The 19,492-nt window shown below is 36.9% G+C and overlaps 1 protein-coding gene across 1 annotated transcript in view; it reads left to right on the top strand.

Annotated features, from left to right (window-relative positions):
- HFM1 (helicase for meiosis 1) overlaps window positions 1–18,953 on the top strand; it is a 110,523-nt gene extending 91,570 nt beyond the window's left edge. Inside the window, exons 32-38 of the mRNA XM_086394430.1 lie at window positions 667–746; window positions 1,745–1,848; window positions 9,816–9,929; window positions 11,279–11,369; window positions 17,314–17,416; window positions 17,519–17,670; window positions 18,415–18,953. Coding sequence (XP_086250556.1) covers window positions 667–746; window positions 1,745–1,848; window positions 9,816–9,929; window positions 11,279–11,369; window positions 17,314–17,416; window positions 17,519–17,670; window positions 18,415–18,484 — 714 coding nt within the window. The 3' untranslated portion in view covers window positions 18,485–18,953. The remainder of the gene's footprint in view (window positions 1–666; window positions 747–1,744; window positions 1,849–9,815; window positions 9,930–11,278; window positions 11,370–17,313; window positions 17,417–17,518; window positions 17,671–18,414) is intronic.
- The last annotated feature ends 539 nt before the right edge of the window (window positions 18,954–19,492 follow it).

Here is a 19,492-nt window from a genome sequence, read left to right as displayed (position 1 = left end):
TCCCTGGGTCAGGAAGATGCCCTGGAGAAGGAAATGGCAACCCACTCCAGTATTCTTGCATGGAGAATCCCATGGATGGAGGAGCCAGGTGGGCTACAAAGAGTTGGATACGACTGAGTGACTTCACTTTCACTTTCTGGCTTGAGCAATTGAGGAAAAAGTGGGGCCTCACTAGGGTAAAAACTCTAAAGGGAAAGCAAGTTTGGAGGAATAGAGACATGATAAGTTCATTTGAGAAATACTGAATTTTGAGGCCTACAAGATGTCTAGGTAAAGATGTTCTATCAACAGTTGGATATAGCTGTTTGAAAGTCAAGAGAGAGCTGAACTAGAAAATTAAGAAAGAGAACTGAGCTCAAATCTACAGAGAGCTACAGATTTGAGAGTCATTTATGTGTAGATGGTAACTGAAGCCAGGGGAAGAAATGAGATCTTTGAGAATGTGTAGAGTGAAAAGAGAAGATGGCCTAGTGAAGAAGAAGCATGAAGAATATCAGCATTTAAGAAGGACCTGAGAAGGAGATTTGAATTGAGAATTAGCCTGTGTTTCTTATAATTTGTTGGTTTGGGGACTATATGTGTCAGCAGAAATTTTGCTGTTTGTCTCATTTGTTAAAAGGTATTGATGTGAAATTGATAGTTGAACTTATTATTTTTCATTAATAGATGCAGATGAATAAATCTCCAAGTGTAGACCTTAAGGACTTTGGTTTTGCTCCAAAACCTTCTCTTCCCAGTATAGCAAGGTACAAATATAATGTTAATGTCTGAGGTAAACTATTCATCATAAACTGTTTCTCCAAATAATCATTTACTCAGAGAAAGATTGTTACTGGCTACCTTTAAATCATAGTAATTAGTTAGTTCTATAATGCAGTAATGACATCATAAGAGTTTTATCTTTTGTACCCCCAGGTTTTTTTAGAACTCTGTAGTTATAGTATACTTTTAACATAGATCAAATCATCTCTTTCTTGGAAAAACTAGTCATCCTATGTGTCATGCTCTCAGGTTATAAACTTAACAGGTGACAAGAGTATACTTTAAAAGGGGAAATCATGTTAGTGTATAAAGTCCAGTCTTTTCTGTTTAGGGCCCACTCTATATTAATAATATCTCAGATTTATAAAATATTTTATAACTTAAAAATTGAGCTTTTATGCATTATTTCTTTTGACCTTAGCAACAACCTGGCTTATAAATCAAGGTATTTTTATCTCATTATATGGATGAAATAACCAAAACTCATATTCCTAGTAAGCAGAGGGCTCTAGATGAGAACTCAGCATTCTTTTCCTATATTATGATGCCTGAAAAATAACAGTATATGTAATTTCCCTTCCAGATAAGGGCATTCCATATGCTGGGATGACATTTAATATACTTAACAGTCAGTACAGAACAGCCACTGACCAATCAGAATAGATGCCAACAGTACTTCAAGAGATCCTAGCTTTTGTTATCTAACTGAAAGAAGCATTAGCAATAAATTTTTAAGGCTACACACAGATATCAGAAATCTATGGGGACATGTAAAGATGACTACATGACCTAAGTAGTTGTCACTTCCATTAAACAGAAATTTTTTTTAACCCTTTACTACTCAAGCTAGCACAGTTAATCATAGAAGTACTGAGTAGATGAACCAATTTTTTTCTCACTTATATGAATAAGTAGTTTTCAAAGTCAGATTAATTGTAATATTTTCTTTAACATTTTCATGGTTTTATTTATCTTTATAAAGGTCAGAATATTTAAACACACCTGAATTGCCTATAATGGAGCAGAGGGATCAGCATGAGATCTATACAAAAAGTCAACAACAACCATCTGCATATCAAGACAAAGGTAAATTACTGTTGATATTGACTTGAGAGAGAATATGATTTATCACTACTTTGGACTGACAAGCAATGTTATTGAAAAACCAGCATCTAAAATTATTATCATTACTAACGTCAACATTTTTCTCTTTAGTTATTGAACCAGTTTCAAATTCTTGGGTCTGTTATTTCAGATGGTCTTTCTGTGTCTGTCACAGATTTTCACAATCTTTTCCTACATAGCATTGACTATTTGATTCATGTCAATGTATGGCAAAAACCATCACAATATTGTAAAGTAATTAGCCTCCAATTAAAATAAATTAATTAATTTAAAAAGATAATATGAGGAAAAGCTGAAATATAAGGGCTCTTTGAACATTTAAAGTATTAAAATACCAAACTGTTACTTTTATGTGTCTTTAGAATTATTTGAAATAATTTTTTTGTTTATAAAATTAGTTTCATTTTACAAAATAGCTGTGTGACCTTGGTAAAATTATTTAACCTCTTTTGAGCTTAATCTTATCTTTAAAATTAAAGAATAGAAAATTTAGTGACTTTAATATCTCTGTAGATCTTAAAACTATAATTTTTACAGTCTCTATGATAATGTGAGACTATAACCCAGTTTATGGGATATAACTCATTTGTAATATAGATTTGCTTTATATCTGTGTCTGTCATTAAATTAATGAAATAATACATATAAATTCTTCAGTGTTGGGCCTGGTTCCTCCTTAGTCCTTATCCTGCCGTTAATAGTACCATTTCTTTGGGTCATGGTACCAATAGTCAGTCTGTTAAAACATGTAAGAAATAATTCTGGCCATAAAGTTGTTTATTCAAGTACCTATACATAGAAATGGTAAGCTTGGGGTTTTCTGAAAACAATTTCTTATGTGTATTGTTTTTTACTTCTATTGCCACCCTTTCTTTTATTCTTTCACTCTATTGCTGTCATTAGCCATAGTTTAAGATCTGAAGTAGGCAAGGACTTGAGTACCCACCACCCCTTATGACACTGTGGCACTCATTAGACCCAATATCAAAAAAAAAAAAAAATCCCCTAACCTCACCTAGAATATCAGAGCATTTATCCAATTTGTTGAAAGCCTGAAAAATATCATTACAACATGGATAGAAAGTGTAAGATTGTTAGCCCTCTTATCTTTATCTCTCTTCAACCTATAGCCCTCTAACTTACTCCTTGTATTCCCCTGCCCTTCTCCATGCCAGAGTTTATCCTTCCCTCTGATTACTTTCATGTTGTCTTTAAATAGTTTTTCTACTTTTATTTCTTTCCCACCTGCCATTCCAAATGTTATTTTTATTATGATATAAAAGTTTCATCTAAATACTTTAAACCCCAATAATAACTATACCCATCTTTTACTGAACGCCTCCCCCATTTTTTTAAAGAAGTTGTATAATATAGTAATTAAACTTGCAGGATATAGAAATAATCTGTCTGGGTTCAAATCCTAGCTCATTTAGTAGTTGAGTGACTTTTCAAAACTTCCCAGTTTGTCTCAATTCCATCATCTGGTTATATATTAGGAATTTTAGGATTAAATGAGATAATGTATGTAAAGCCCTTAATATAGTATCTGGTACTATTATTAATAGTAAATGAGTATATTCATTATACTTTTTACACATTAGTCTTTGGTGGCAAAACATATTTTAAATGTATTCAACTATTGCTCTTAAGACTATTTTAAGAAAAACATGGCATTTTTTTATCATCTGTATTCCATGTTCAAGAAGAGAAGAAAAAAAGATTTTAGAAATTTTATGATAAAGCATGTTGAATTGTACAATTTAAATTGTAAGGGACCTTTGTGCAACTCTCATTTTACAGTGAAAGAAGCCAAGACTCAAAGAGATTAAATGACTTGTCCAAAATCACATATCTAATTAATGGCAAGGCTAGAAATAGATTCCATATCTTTTGATTCCCAAGCAATACCATTTCTATAAAATGAAATTGACTTTTAATTATCAGTGGAGAATTGAAAATCAAACCTATAATATATGAACTCTTTCAACTTTCCACCCCACAACTATATATTTTTCTGTTTCTGTACTCATCCTTAACTGTTTTAAAAAAAAGAATTATCTTTTCTTCTATTTAAGGTTTATCCTTTCATCTGTAATCTTAATTTTTCCAGTTCTGCCTCCCCTGGAACTTTGGAGACTAACTGTCTCCCTTCTTTTGCCCTTATTTTCAATATCTTCTCGCTATGGTCTCTTGCTTTCCAGCATACAAATATGCTCAAGTCTCTTCCTTCTTTAGCTGCCAGTCCCCATCAAGCCAGGGCTTCTCAGGTAGTAAAGAATCTGCCTGCCAAGCAGGAAAATTGGGTTCGGTCCCTGGGTCAGGAAGATCCCCTGGAAAAGGAAATAGCAGGCAACCCACTCCAGTATTCTTGCCTAGGAAATGCCATGGACAAAGGAGCCTGGTGGGTGACAGTCCATGGAGTCGCAAAAGAATTGGACATGACTTAGCAACTAAACAGCAGCAGCCCATCTAGCCAGATGGTCCTCTTCTCTATATTTCCATTGCACTTTGTACCTACTTCTCTTTGTACAACATAGATATGTATGTGTTCAGTTCAGTTCAGTTGCTTAGTCATGTCCGACACTTTGCAACCCCATGAATCGCAGCACGCCAGGCCTCCCTGTCCATCACCATCTCCCGAAGTTCACTCAAACTCACATCCATCGAGTCGGTGATGCCATCCAGCCATCTCATCCTCTGTCGTCCCCTTTTCCTCCTGCCTCCAATCTCTCCCAGCATCAGAGTCTTTTCTAATGAGTCAACTCTTCGCATGAGGTAGCCAAAGTATTGGAGTTTCAGCTTTAGCATCATTCCCTCCAAAGAAATCCCAGGGCTGATCTCCTTCAGAATGGACTGGTTGGATCTCTTTGCAGTCCAAGGGACTCTCAAGAGTCTTCTCCAACACCACAGTTCAAAAGCATCAATTCTTTGGCGCTCAGCTTTCTTCACAGTCCAACTCTCACATCCATACATGACCACTGGAAAAACCATAGCCTTGACTAGACGAAACTTTGTTGGCAAAGTAATGTCTCTGCTTTTGAATATGCTATCTAGGTTGGTCATAACTTTTCTTCCAAGGAGTAAGTGTCTTTTAATTTCATGGCTGCAGTCACCATCTGCAGTGATTTTGGAGCCCAAAAATATAAAGTCTGACACTGTTTCCACTGTTTCCCCATCTATTTCCCATGAAGTGATGGGACCAGATGCCATGATCTTCATTTTCTGAATGTTGAGCTTTAAGCCAGCTTTTTCACTCTCCTCTTTCACTTTCATCAAGAGGCTTTTTAGTTCCTCTTCATTTTCTGCCATAAGGGTGGTATCATCTGCATATCTGAGGTTATTGATATTTCTCTCATGTTATCAAGGTGCAAAAGTAGAATAATGTGAACTGGAGTTGGAGGTAGAGTGAAAGCATAGAGAAAGTTTTGGATAGTGTAGAGGTTATTTAAAGTGAAGAAAAATTTTACTGGAGTGAGCTTATACCTACTTGTGAGAGTATAAGGGGATTCTTTCAGGCATTATTAAAGTTTAATTATATAAAGTTTCAATTAAATAAATTATATTAAAAACTAAGACTATAAATATTAAAAACTAACCATTTCCTCATTATTCTATTTTACTATTTTTTTACATTTTACTATTATCCGTATTCCTGGTGGCTCAGTGGGTAAAATCTGCCTGCAGTGCAGGAGGACCATGTTCGATCCCTGGCTTGGGAAGATCCCCTGGAGAAGGAAATGGCAACCCACTCCAGTATTCTTGCCTGGAGAATTCCATGGACAGAGGAACATGATGGGCTACAGTCCATGGTGTCACAAAGAGTCAGACACGACTGAGTAACTAACACTAACACATGAAATTTACATCTATATTTGTATTTATACGATGGAAATACTTCATGAAGAGGTGTTATTGTGCATTTCTTCCAACTTTGCATTCAGTTGTGTCACACCGGTAGCTTGAAATCAAGCTACCAGTGTGACACATAGTGGGAATCTTTACATCGTAGAAGTCAGCAAATTATACAAATCATGGCTTGACTTATTGTTTATACTTAAGAAAGTGATGGAGAAGATGTTAGAAGTTAGGTTTGTCAGTGTCATGTCTGTAGCCCTTACATTGTGGATAGCATGGAAAATTGAAAGAATATGCTTCTAACATTGGAAAATTATTATCTAATTCAGCAAAGAAGTTGCTTAAGTCTTTGGTTGAATGAATGAAGTTCCAACATGTCTTTGTTGTTTTACTTTTATTAAAGAAAGAAAGTGAAGTCGCTCAGTCATGTCTGACTCTTTGCAACCCCATGGACTGTAGCCTACCAGGCTTCTCCGTCCATGGGATTTTCCAGGCAAGAATACTGGAGTGGGTTGCCATTTCCTTCTCCAACTTTTATTAAAGTCAACTAAAATATCAACCAACATTTGAATTGACAAATGAATGTGAGAACTACATTTATCAATTGCAACCATATGTTGATACAGAACAAGAGTTTGGCAAAATTCAATAGAAACATTCAGTGATAATCAATTAGATGTGTGGAATTTACAATTGAGCGTGCTATGTATTTTATCATGTGTAAATTGTGTGCTACACATCCTTTCAGTTCGGTTCAGTTCAGTTGCTCAGTTGTGTCTGACTCTTTGCGACTCCGTGAACCACAGCACCCCAGGCCTCCCTGTCCATCACCAACTCTCAGAGTCCACACAAACCCATGTCCATTGTATCGGTGATGCCATCTAACCATCTCACCTACTGTTGTCCCCTTCTCTTCCTGCCCTCAATCTTTCCCAGCATCAGAGTCTTTTCAAATGAGTCAGCTCTCTGCATCAGGTGGCCAAAGTATTGGAGTTTCAGCTTCAACATCAGTCCCTCCAATGAACACCCAGGACTGACCTCCTTTAGGATGGACTGGTTGGATCTCCATGCAGTCCAAGGGACTCTCAAGAGTCTTCTCCAACACCACAGTTCAAAAGCATCAATTCTTTGGTGCTCAGTTTTCTTTATAGTCCAACTCTCACATCCATACATGACTACTGGAAAAACCATAGCCTTAACTAGACAGACCTTTGTTGGCAAAGTAATATCTCTGCTTTTCAATACGCCATCTATTTGGTCATAACTTTCCCTCCAAAGAGCAAGCATTTTTTAATTTCATGGCTGCAATCACATATCCTTTACATATAATAAATACATATAATACATATATATGCACAAGATTTTTTGGAGAAACAAATTATTACTATTTATTAACACACTACTGTGGAAAACTGCACAGGTAAAGACATTTAGTTTCCATATTAATCATATGTGTTAGGTACTATTATCCCTGTTCTGCAGAAGAGAAAACTAGGCTCAGAGTTTAAATTACTTGTCTAATATCATCCAACCAGTAAATCAGAGAGGTGGAATTTTCACCTGGGTAGTCTGACTCTAACTCAGGCTACATACAATGGGTAGTCTGGCTCTAAACCCAGGTTATATACAGTGGATAACACTGAGGATATTTTAACAGGAGAAAAATAAAGATATATTTTCATAACAATATTCAAAATTAACTGCTTGTAAGGAAAGGAGATGGGATAGGAAGCCCATTTTAGAAGCTATTACAATCCAATCTTGGAATAAGATTATTCTTATGCAGGAATTAAGAGGGAAAATTAATTTTATCTAGAAAAATACCTTGAAAATTAAATTTAGTGTAGTAATCAATCACTACATGTAATGTAAATAAAACTGGTTGACTATAGTACTCAATAATGCTTGACCCCAGTGCTTTAGATAACTACTACTCAAGACCTCTGTTTAGTATTAATAGTTGAAAAATGTGTTTCATATGTCAATAGATAATGATGCTTATGGTTTTAAAAGTACCTATACTTACTTACTTCTCTTCTTGAAGAGAGTAAGTACCTATACTTACTCTCTTCAAGAAAATTAGAGATACCAAGGGATTATTTCATGCAAAGATGGGCTCGATAAAGGACAGAAATGGTATGGACCTAACAGAAGCAGAAGATATTAAGAAGAGGTGGCAAGAATACACAGAAGAACTGTACAAAAAAGATCTTCACAACCCAGATAATCATGATGGTGTGATCACTCATCTAGAGCCAGACATTCTGGAATGTGAAGTCAAGTGGGCCTTAGAAAGCATCACTACAAACAAGCTGGTAGAGGTGATAGAATTCCAATGGAGCTATTCCAAATCCTGAAAGATGATGCTGTGAAAGTGCTGCACTCAATATGCCAGCAAATTTGGAAAACTCAGCAGTGGCCACAGGACTGGAAAAGGTCAGTTTTCATTCCAATCGCAAAGAAAGGCAATGCCAAAGAATGCTCAAACTACCGCACAATTGCACTCATCTCACATGCTAGTAAAGTAATGCTCAAAATTCTCCAAGTGAGGCTTCAATAGTATGTGAACCGTGAACTTCCTGATGTTCAAGCTGGTTTTAGAAAAGGCAGAGGAACCAGAGATCAAATTACCAACATCCGCTGGATCATGGAAAAAGCAAGAGAGTTCCAGAAAAACATCTATTTCTGCTGTATTGACTATGCCAAAGCCTTTGACTGTGTGGATCACAATAAACTGTGGAAAATTCTGAAAGAGATGGGAATACCAGACCACCTCACCTGCCTCTTGAGAAATCTGTATGCAGGTCAGGAAGCAACAGTTAGAACTGGACATGGAACAACAGACTGGTTCCAAATAGGAAAAGGAGTACGTCAAGGCTGTATATTGTCACCCTGCTTATTTAACTTCTGTGCAGAGTACATCATGAGAAACGCTGGACTGGAAGAAACACAAGCTGGAATCAAGATTGCCTGGAGAAATATCAATAACCTCAGATATGCAGATGACACCACCCTTATGGCAGAAAGTGAAGAGGAACTAAAATGCCTCTTGATGAAAGTGAAAGAGGAGAGTGAAAAAGTTGGCTTAAAGCTCAACATTCAGAAAACGAAGATCACGGCATCTGGTCCCATCACTTCATGGGAAATAGATGGAGAAACAGTGGAAACAGTGTCAGACTTTATTTTTCTGGGATCCAAAATCACTGCAGATGGTGACTGCAGCCATGAAATTAAAAGACACTTGCTCTTTGGAAGGAAAGTTATGACCAACCTAGATAGCATATTCAAAAGCAGAGACATTACTTTGCCAACAAAGGTCCATCTAGTCAAGGCTATGGTTTTTCCTATGGTCATGTATGAATGTGAGAGTTGGACTGTGAAGAAGGCTGAGCGCCGAAGAATTGATGCTTTTGAACTGTGGTGTTGGAGAAGACTCTTGAGAGTCCCTTGGACTGCAAGGAGATCCAACCTGTCCATTCTAGAGGAGATCAGCCCTGGGATTTCTTTGGAAGGAATGATGCTGAAGCTGAAACTCCAGTACTTTGGCCACCTTATGCGAAGAGTTGACTCATTGGGAAAGACTCTGATACTGGGAGGGATTGGGGGCAGGAGGAGAAGGGGACGACAGAGGATGAGATGGCTGGATGGCATCACTGACTCGATAGACGTGAGTCTGAGTGAACTCCGGGAGTTGGTGATGGACAGGGAGGCCTGGCGTGCTGCGATTCATGGGGTCGCAAAGAGTTGGACATGACTGAGCAACTGAACTGAACTGATACTTACTTATGGGAGAAGGCAATGGCAACCCACTCCAATACTCTTGCCTGGAAAATCCCATGGACGGAGGAGCCTGGTAGGCTGCAGTCCATGGGGTTGCACAGAGTTGGACATGACTGAAATGACTTAGCAGCAGCAGCATACTTACTTACAAACACATGACAGATTTTTCTTGATGGACCTATTCTATAACTTCAAGTGAAAAAGCCCCTCAACAATTCTGTTCAACAGAAATCTTAATGCATATGGAAACTAGAATTTGACAGATGCAATTAAAAGTAATTTCTCATTTTCAGAAGTTTTGAAAGTGAACTTTGAATTGGGAAATGAAATTTGGGATGACTTTGATGATGAAAACTTAGTAGAAATTACTAGCTTTTCAGCTGAAACTGAGAAGACAAAAACATCAGGTAAATAGCATGAAATATATTTCATTTGTATGTATTTTTGTATATATGTATTGTATGTATTTAATTTTAAATGTATGTATTTTAGAATGAAATAATTCATGAGAAATTCCTCGAATGTTTTTCAGTCAAGTTTTTTAAACTAATTTTATTTGCCTTTTTGGTGCGTGTACTTAATTAGCTTTGATTTATTCAGATTATAGTTTTTAGCAAAACTAAAAATGTGGCCCTCTCACACATAACATTTCCTATCCCTAGCACAGAGGTCAAGGTTATTCCATAATGATGATATAGCAAATGAGTTTTTTCTATTCTGTTGTCCCTTCTGTTGCTAAAGGCTGTATTAAAATTAAGATTTATTGAATTTTCCCTCGTAAAAGAGACTATCCTGCTCTACATTTTAAGATTTCACATGGTCTGGTAATGTTTTTGAAAGACAAAAATGTTCCACTTTTTTTAACTTTTTATTTTGCATTGGGGTATAGCTGATTAACAATGTTGTGATAGTTTCAGGTGAACAGTGAAGGGACTTGGCCATACATATACATGTAACCATTCTCCCCCAAACTCCATATATATACATGTAACCATTCTCCACCAAACTCCCGTCCCATCCATGCTGCCACATAACATTGAGCAGCGTTCCATGTGCTATACAGTAGGTCCTTGCTGGTTGCTGGGGTTGGCAGGGGCAGAGAGGAAGATGGGGGGCAGCAATAGTTAGGGAGTTTAGGATGGACATGTAAACAACTGCTATATTTTAAAATATTCTTATATGCTAGTAAACAACGTAAAATATTATTTCTAGCAGAAATAATACATGAATTGACTTTTCAGGTGTAAATAATTAAGAGGAAACAATTAGTTTCTCCTGTATTAGATATTGTGTTTAAATCATATATAATCCAAAAATAATGGAACTAGGCCTTTGAGTTACTGGCAAATTCAGCCTATTTCACTAAAACAGAGAAGTGAAAACCTTGATAAGACAAGATAGCAAGATGGAGAGACTCTGTCCCAGGATGGCTGACAGCAGGAAATCAGCCCTTTGCAGATCACTGAAAATATTGAATAACTTTGACTTGATCATTTACATGGCTTATAAATGAATAAAAGTGGTTTGGGGGCCTTTTAATATAGTGACTAATAAGCTAACCTATGTGTTATGTAGTTTTACTCCATTAACTTCACTCCTTTGTTTTATATATGTACAGTAAATTTAATTGTTGAGAATTTTCATTCTCTCTTTAACCAGATCATGTCTTTTTGGAGAGAGTCCTTGTAGAACTTGTGAAAAGCTTTATTCATCTGTTTCCTGGTATTTTATTTCAAAATGTTATCTCTTTACCTAGGATTTGGAAACACTTTGAGTTCAAGTACTGGGGAAAGTAAGCTACCATTCCAAGAATCAAAAGGCCAGTTCCAAAGAGAATCATCTAAGAGGCAAGTTTTAGAACTTTGGTTTCAAATACTTACGACTTTATATTTTTATGACATGTAAGTAGAGAGGAGGATCATGTCATTAGATGGCAGAGAAGCAGTAGGGTATCAGCCAAGCTAAGCCCTCTTAATCTTAGAGCAGTGTTTCTCAAAGTCCTCTTGTCAGACCACACAAATCAAAATTGCCGTGTGTGTGTGTGTGTGTGTGTGTGTGCTTAGTCACTCAGTTATGTCCAACTCCTAGGGGAACACATTAAAAATGCACATTCCTGGGCCCCCATGCTAGACTTACTACTGAATCATGGTCTTTGGGGCTGAGGTAAGGAATCCTCACTTTTCACAAGACGTGAAAACTGAATAAGAGTTTGACAGGGAGATGGACTTCCCTGGTGGTTCAGTGGTTAAGAATCTGCCTTCCAGTGTAAGGAACACAGGTTCGATCCCTAGTTAGGGAACTAAGATCCCATTTGCCGTGGGGCAACTAAGCTCACACACTGCAACTTCTGAGCCCACATGCTGTAATGGAAGGATCTCGCCTGCTGCAACATAGATCCCAAAGATCCTGTGTGTTGCATCTAAGATCAGACACAGCCAAAAATAAATAAACATTACAAAAACAAAACCGAATTTAACAGGTATAAAAGAAAAGACTAATAGCTGAAAAAAGAAGAGACGTGAAAGGCAAAGGAGAAGAGGAAAACTATACCTCTTTGAATGCAGAGTTCCAAAGAGTAGCAAGGAGAGATAAGAAAGCCTTCCTCAGTGATCAAGGCAGAGAATTAGAGAAAAACAACAAAATGGGAAAGACTAGAGATCTCTTCAAGAAAATTTGAGATACCAAGGGAACAATTCATGCAAAGATGAGCACAATAAAGGACAGAAATGGTAGGGACCTAACAGAAGCAGAAGATATTAAGAAAAGGTGGCAAGAATACAAAGAAGAACTACACAAAAAAAGATCTTCATGACCCAGATAACCACGATGGTGTGATCACTCACCTAGAGCCAGATATCCTGAAATGCAAAGTCAAGTGGGCCTTAGGAAGCATCACTACGAACAAAGCTAGTGGAGGTGATGGAATTCCAGTTGAGCTATTTCAAATCCTACAAGATGATGCTGTTAGAGTGCTGCAGTCAGTATGCCAGCAAATTTGGAAAACTCAGCAGTGGCCACAGGACTGGAAAATGTCAGTTTTCATTCCAATCCCAAAGAAGGGCAATGCCAAAGAATGCTCAAACTACTGCACAATTGCACTCATCTCACACACTTGCAAAGTAATGCTCAAAATTCTCCAAGCGAGGCTTCAATAGTACGTGAACCATGAACTTCCAGAGGTTCAAGCTGAATTTAGAAAAGGCAGAGGAACCAGAGATCAAATTGCCAACATCCGGTGGATCAACAAGAAAGCAAGAGAGTTCCAGAAAAACATCTATTTCTGCTGTATTGACTACGCCAACACCTTTGACTGTCGGGGACACAACAAACTGGAAAATTCTGGGAAAGATGGGAATACCAGACCACCTGACCTGCCTCCTGAGAAATCTGTATGCAGGTCAAGAATCAGCAGTTAGAACTGGACATGGAACAACAGACTGGTTCCAAATCAGGAAAAGAGTACGTCAAGGCTGTATATTGTCACCCTGCTTATTTAACTTATATGCAGAGTACATCATGAGAAATGCTGGACTGGGTGAAGCACAAACTGGAATGAAGATTTCTGGGAGAAATATCAATAACCTCAGATATGCAGATGACACCACCCTTATGGCAGAAAGTGAAGAAGAACTAAAGAGCCTCTTGATGAAGGTGAAAGAGGAGAGTGAAAAAGTTGGCTTAAAGCTCAACATTCAGAAAACTAAGATCATGGCATCCAGTCCCATCACTTCATGGCAAATAGATCAGGAAACAATGGAAACAGTGTCAGACTTTATTTCTGGGGGCTCCAAAATCACTGCAGATGGTGACTGCAGCCATGAAATTTAAAGATGGTTGCTTCTTGGAAGAAAAGCTATGACCAACCTAGATAGCACATTAAAAAGCAGAGACATTACTTTGCCAACAAATGTATATCTAGTCAAGGCTATGGTTTTTCCAGTGGTCATGTATGGATGTGAGAGTTGGACCGTAAAGAAGGCTGAGTGCCAAAGAATTGATGATTTGAACTGTGGTGTTAGAGAAGGCTTTTGAGAGTCCCTTGGACTACAAGGAGATCCAAACAGTCCATCCTAAAGGAAATCAGTCCAAATATTCATTGGAAGGACTGATGCTGAAGCTGAAACTGCAATACTTTGGCCACCTGATACAAAGAACTGACTCATTGGAAAGACCCTGATGCTGGGAAAAATTGAAGGCTGGAGGAGAAGGGGATGACAGAGGATGAGATGGTTGGATGGCATCACCGACTCAATGAACATGAGTTTGAATAAACTCCTGGAGTTGGTGATGGACAGGGAGGCCTGGCATGCTACAGTCCATGGGGTCACAAGGAGTCAGACATGACTGAGCAACTGAACTGTATGCATTCCAGGTAGAAGAGTGTATGTAAAGGGATAAGGTTTGAAAAGGCATCTGGTGCTCAAGGGTCAGTAAAGTGGGTCAATGTTGGCACAGAATTAAGGCTGAGATTGCTGAGGTCTGTAAGGGGCCATATTTAGATACCTGTGCTGTATCCAGTAGGTCAGAGTTCACAAACTCAAACTGCTTCCAGATCTGATGGGCCAAGGGTAACTGCAGAGTGCCCCCTCTAAAGGAAATAACCACTGCTCAGAGTTAACCAGATGTTGCAGTGCAGGAACTGTAAGTCTAGTGTTGTCAGATTTTCTGATTTTTCAAAAAAGCTAAGAATCTAAAATTTATGTGACATCTCCTGACATTTAAATTTTGACAACTAATTTTTTTAAGTATCTGCAGCACCCCTTATCAAAAAATAATAATAATGCTTATAGACCCATTGTAGCCTAGCCAGCTCTGGGTTCTGATCTCCATAGTAGGCAGTGAAGAACCATCCAAGATATTTAAGCTATATTTGTATGCAGGTCAGGAAGCAACAGTTAGAACTGGACATGGAACAACAGACTGGTTCCAAATAGGAAAAGGAGTACGTCAAGGCTGTATATTGTCACCCTGCTTATTTAACTTCTGTTTAGAGTACATCATGAGAAATGCTGGGCTGGAAGAAGCACAAGCTGGAATCAAGATTGCCTGGAGAAATATCAATAACCTCAGATATGCAGATGACGCCACCCTTATGGCAGAAAGTGAAGAGGAACTAAAAAGCCTCTTGATGAAAGTGAAAGAGGAGAGTGAAAAAGTTGGCTTAAAGCTCAACATTCAGAAAACTAAGATCACGGCATCTGGTCCCATCACTTCATGGGAAATAGATGGGGAAACAGTGGAAACAGTGTCAGACTTTATATTTTTGGGCTCCAAAATCACTGCAGATGGTGACTGCAGCCATGAAATTAAAAGATGCTTGCTCCTTGGAAGAAAAGTTATGACCAACCTGGACAGCATATTGAAAAGCAGAGACATTACTTTGCCAACAAAGGTCCATCTAGTCAAGGCTATGGGTTTTCCAGTGGTCATGTATGGATGTGAGAGTTGGACTGTGAAGAAGGCTGAGCGCCGAAGAATTGATGCTTTTGAACTGTGGTGTTGGAGAAGACTCTTGAGAGTCCCTTGGACTGCAAGGAGATCCAACCAGTCCATTCTAGAGGAGATCAGCCCTGGGATTGCTTTGGAAGGAATGATGCTAAAGCTGAAACTCTAGTACTTTGGCCACCTCTTGCGAAGAGTTGGCTCATTGGAAAAGACTCTGATGCTGGGAGGGATTGGGGGCAGGAGAAGAAGGGGATGACAGAGGATGAGATGGCTGGATGGCATCACCAACTCGATGGACGTGAGTTTGAGTGAACTCCGGGAGTTGGTGATGGGCAGGGAGGCCTGGCGTGCTGCAGTTCATGGGGTTGCAAAGAGTTGGACATGACTGAGCGACTGAACTGAACTGAACTGAAGGCTATTTAAGCTTATAACTATTAAAGTTATATAATTCAATCAGAAAAATACCATTCCAGCAGTGATATGTAGAATGAATTGTAGAGGGTAGGACCACCAGGAGCATAGTGGCCAGTGAGAAAGGCAGGCTATGATAAGTCCTCAACTGGGGCAGAGGTGATAGAAACTGAGAGAGAGAATTGGATTTTTGAGTCATTTCAAGAATAGATTTAGAAATTGATAGAATATTGCAATAAAGGAACAGGGAAGAATAAATGACAAGTGGGTAAACATAAATATTATTTAAGGATATACAGCATATGAGACATTTGAAAAAAAATATATTAGAAGTGTTCAACGTAAAGTATCTTTGTAGAAATGTAAAATACATTTGTATGTTGTACTTGATTAGAACGTAAGGGAGAGAAGTTATAGCCAGAACCAAAACTTTCCCACAGAGAAGAAATATTGGTAACTTTTTATTCAGGGTTCAGTTTTCTACTAAAGAGTTATTTCTCCTACTTTAAAAAATTTTTTTAAGTTTGTAAGTGTCATATGATATTTTTGCTATTATTTAGTCATTTTACTGAACATCAGTATCTACATCACAGAATCATAGATTTCATAGAATTCCAGAGTTGAAAGGAACCATCCAACATTACCGGCAAGTAATCGTGCTGTTTCCACCAAGACAATTCCAGTGACCAGGGGCTTATTCATTCTATAGTGCTTGTTTCATGTTTGGATTTCTCAGGTCATTCACTAGCTTTTAAAATTTGTCTTTTTATCATTTCCATTCATTGGTTCTAACTCTAAGTCATACACAGTAAACAGATTAGAAGCATCACAGTGGAACAAAGCCATGGGTATAAAGAAAGTAGGCAAATCAAAGTAGGAAAGTAACAAGGCATATGAACAGTGTTGTGCACCACAACTTTAGAAAAGTACAAATAATTTTGGAAGAGTTTAAAAGTGACCAACAGAAAATAGGTGGGTTTAAAACGGAGTTCTATCAAGAAACCTCTGAGAAACTGGTGCCAAAAGTTGCTGCTGGGAAGGCCTGTGAGCGCTGAGGGTCTATGATGAAAAGGAGACACATGCTCTTCCTTTCATACTCTTTTTACTGTTTTAATTCCTTGCCATTCCTTGCTATAAGAGATAAAAAGATTCTGTCCTAGCAATATGTGTGATTCTTCCCTACATCATCTACTATTTGTGGCTCCTTGCATGACTGTCACATTTTAGCCTGTGTCAGCTTAAATTGTCACCTCCTCAGAGTGGCATCCATGACCGTCTTTTTAAAGGGGGTTTGTGCTCCACACTGTTATCTACTATATTATTACTCAGTTCATTTCCTTCATATCACTTCAGGATCTGTAATTATGTTTACTGTTTGTTTATTGTCTGCACCTCTATAGATGATCACCTCCTAAAGATTTGTTTACTGCTTATACTTAGCTCCTAGTGCAATATCTGGCTTATGGTAGTGAATCATGAAATGTTTTTTAATGAATGAATTTAATATAAAAGATTAAAGATGAACACTAATATACAGTTACACATGAGAAGATAACTAGAGATGTCTGTCTACAGTGAGACCAAAATAGGGAAAGGATACTAAAAGTTAAGCAAGTGGGATTTAGAGAAGATTTATGGACTGCTTGATTACAGATGACTAAGACTCAATTCTAATGAAAACTGCTGAATGATTGTTTCTGTAGGCCTTTAAAAGTAGTATTCATATTTAATTTGGAATATACAAATTGCTTTTTTGTCAAAAAGAAAGAAGAGACACCAATTTCACCATGAGTCTAAGAAATAGAGCATCAATTTTATGGGTGATGAATATGATAAGCTAATCATATTTTCCAAAGAATTACTATTGATCTAAATTAGAATGGTTTGTTTCTCTTATATGCCACAATTGACCAAGTAATTCATTTTGATTTTTAGTTTTGTTTCATCACATGAGAAGCAAGATATTTATTTATCAAATTCTGCTGTGTCCAAGTTTGGTGCATCCTCCATGACACAATTACCTCAACAATCTGGAAATGCAAGTATTATAAGAAGAAACACTTCTCTCTTTTTTCTTTTAAATACTGCCTGAATAGTTAAACCTTCAATGGTTGCTGAGTTTTTTAACCTTAAAATATAGGTCCATTTACAAGAAAGAAAACAACAAAGTCTGTCACCAGAGATTGAAAAGCTATGCTTTACTCGCTCTGAAAAAATATCAAACTCTTCAAATTTTAATGAGAAAGTGGATTGCTTTGTTAGAAATGAATGTAAAAAGGAGATTGATTTCAGGTAAGAACTCTTTAAACATATTTTAAGACTATACAAGTGAAAGCTTTCTACAAAGAATTTCAGCATTCCTTTTCCCTTGGTTCATTTTAAGGATCAGAACCTAAATGTTTTTATTTACTTAAAGATGTAAAAATTTTAGACCTCTGGTTAGCTAAGCTCCCTAAGATAATTCAAAATATCAAATATCTCAATTTTTGAGAACCTATGTATTTGATGCTAGTACTTAAAACACTGTATTACATTGATAAACTTTTTTACTAATTTGAATACAATATGTTGATAATATGAAATATGAGGTCACTTGAGAAATGAGATCAGCTAATTTTTCTAATGTTCTAGTTGTATTTCAGCCACCAGGTTCTGTTATAATTCTACAGGTTCAAAGAAGAAGTCAGGTTAAGTCTAATCAGTGCCCCTACTGCTGATCGTTTTTATGGTTACCTTTAGCAGTTTCCGTTTCCCTCTTGAATAGTCAAGGTTTTGAGACCTGTTGACAGTGATTAAATGGCACTACTTTCCAATATGTCTAAAGAAATATCTATCTAATATACTTGTCTCTACCTTTCATAGTTCATGAATTCTAATTTCCTCCAGACTTCCTATAAGATTATGCCTATTGAAGTTCGTTTGATAAATTACCTCTCAGCAATCTTCAAGTTTATCCATTTTATATATTTAGTACATTATTTATTATAAATCTGTGTTATAAAAATAGTTAACTTTTACATTTGCTTTTTCCCCCAGTAGGTATCATCCTGATGATGAAGCTGATGAAATAAAGTCTTTTCTGGGAATATTTGATGGTATTTTCTAAAACAGACAAAAATGCTTTTTATATTAATAGGACAAATTATAAGGACACCTTACAAAGCATGATTTTTATTTTTAAAAAGCAGTTCATACTTGTTCAGATTTTCTATTCTTGGATTTGACCAACTTTGTTGACTTTTTTTGCAACAAAATATTTGGACTGATTTTTTCCCCCATAATATTGTAACTTCATGAAAAGCACTTTTACAGAGGCTTTGTTTCATAAGCTGATAATTAAGCTTCATTTAGAAATAACTATTTGGTTATTAATTGGATTTAGACCAGAACCAATTTAATATTATCTTAAGAAGAAATTCTGGGAAGGCAAAATGTTTGTAGGTCAGTAAATCTATTTATTGTATCAATTTTTCACCATTAATTTTTTTTACTAAAGATTTTTAAGAATCCAGTGGCTGTCTGAACCTATTCTTATATCATTTCAAGCAACAATAAAGGAAACATTAATCAGTGTAGACTGTCTTCCTTTAACTTGTTTTTTAATGTGGTGATTTCTAACTTTGTTATGTTGATTTTTAATACAGCAAAAGTTATTTGATATTATTTTCCAGTGAGTTATCTCTCAGATTTCTTTATTAATAAGTAGTATCATAGGCACGCTAAGCAGTGTTTATTATCTAATTTATTTATAGATACAGTGTGAAGTTGAAGCTACTTCAGAAGCTTTAGGAATTTTTCTTCAGATGTAAAAGCCTTAGAGACAAGAGAAGTAGAGAAGAAGATGAGGTTGTTGGCTGTTATTAGTAAACATTTATGAGGCATCATATGTATTAAACTTAGAACAAGTTTAAGACTTTGTCTCTGTTGAAAAGTAAGAGCAACCAGCCCTTATTTTAGTCGTCTTTACAATTGGTGTTTCTGCATCTGAATCAATCATGCTACAACCTTTAAAGGTTATTAAACACCATTAAAATGAAAAATTGGTTCACTGCAGTCTGCTCATCTAGCATACATAGACTTTGACACTAAAGAAATAGCAGTTTAATTTAAGAAG

This window comes from Bos grunniens, chromosome 3, assembly GCF_055505025.1.
Source record: "Bos grunniens cultivar Pamir isolate PY7600 chromosome 3, Bosgru_T2T1.0, whole genome shotgun sequence".
NCBI lineage: Eukaryota > Metazoa > Chordata > Mammalia > Artiodactyla > Bovidae > Bos > Bos grunniens.
This window is presented reverse-complemented; position numbering and strand designations above follow the sequence as displayed.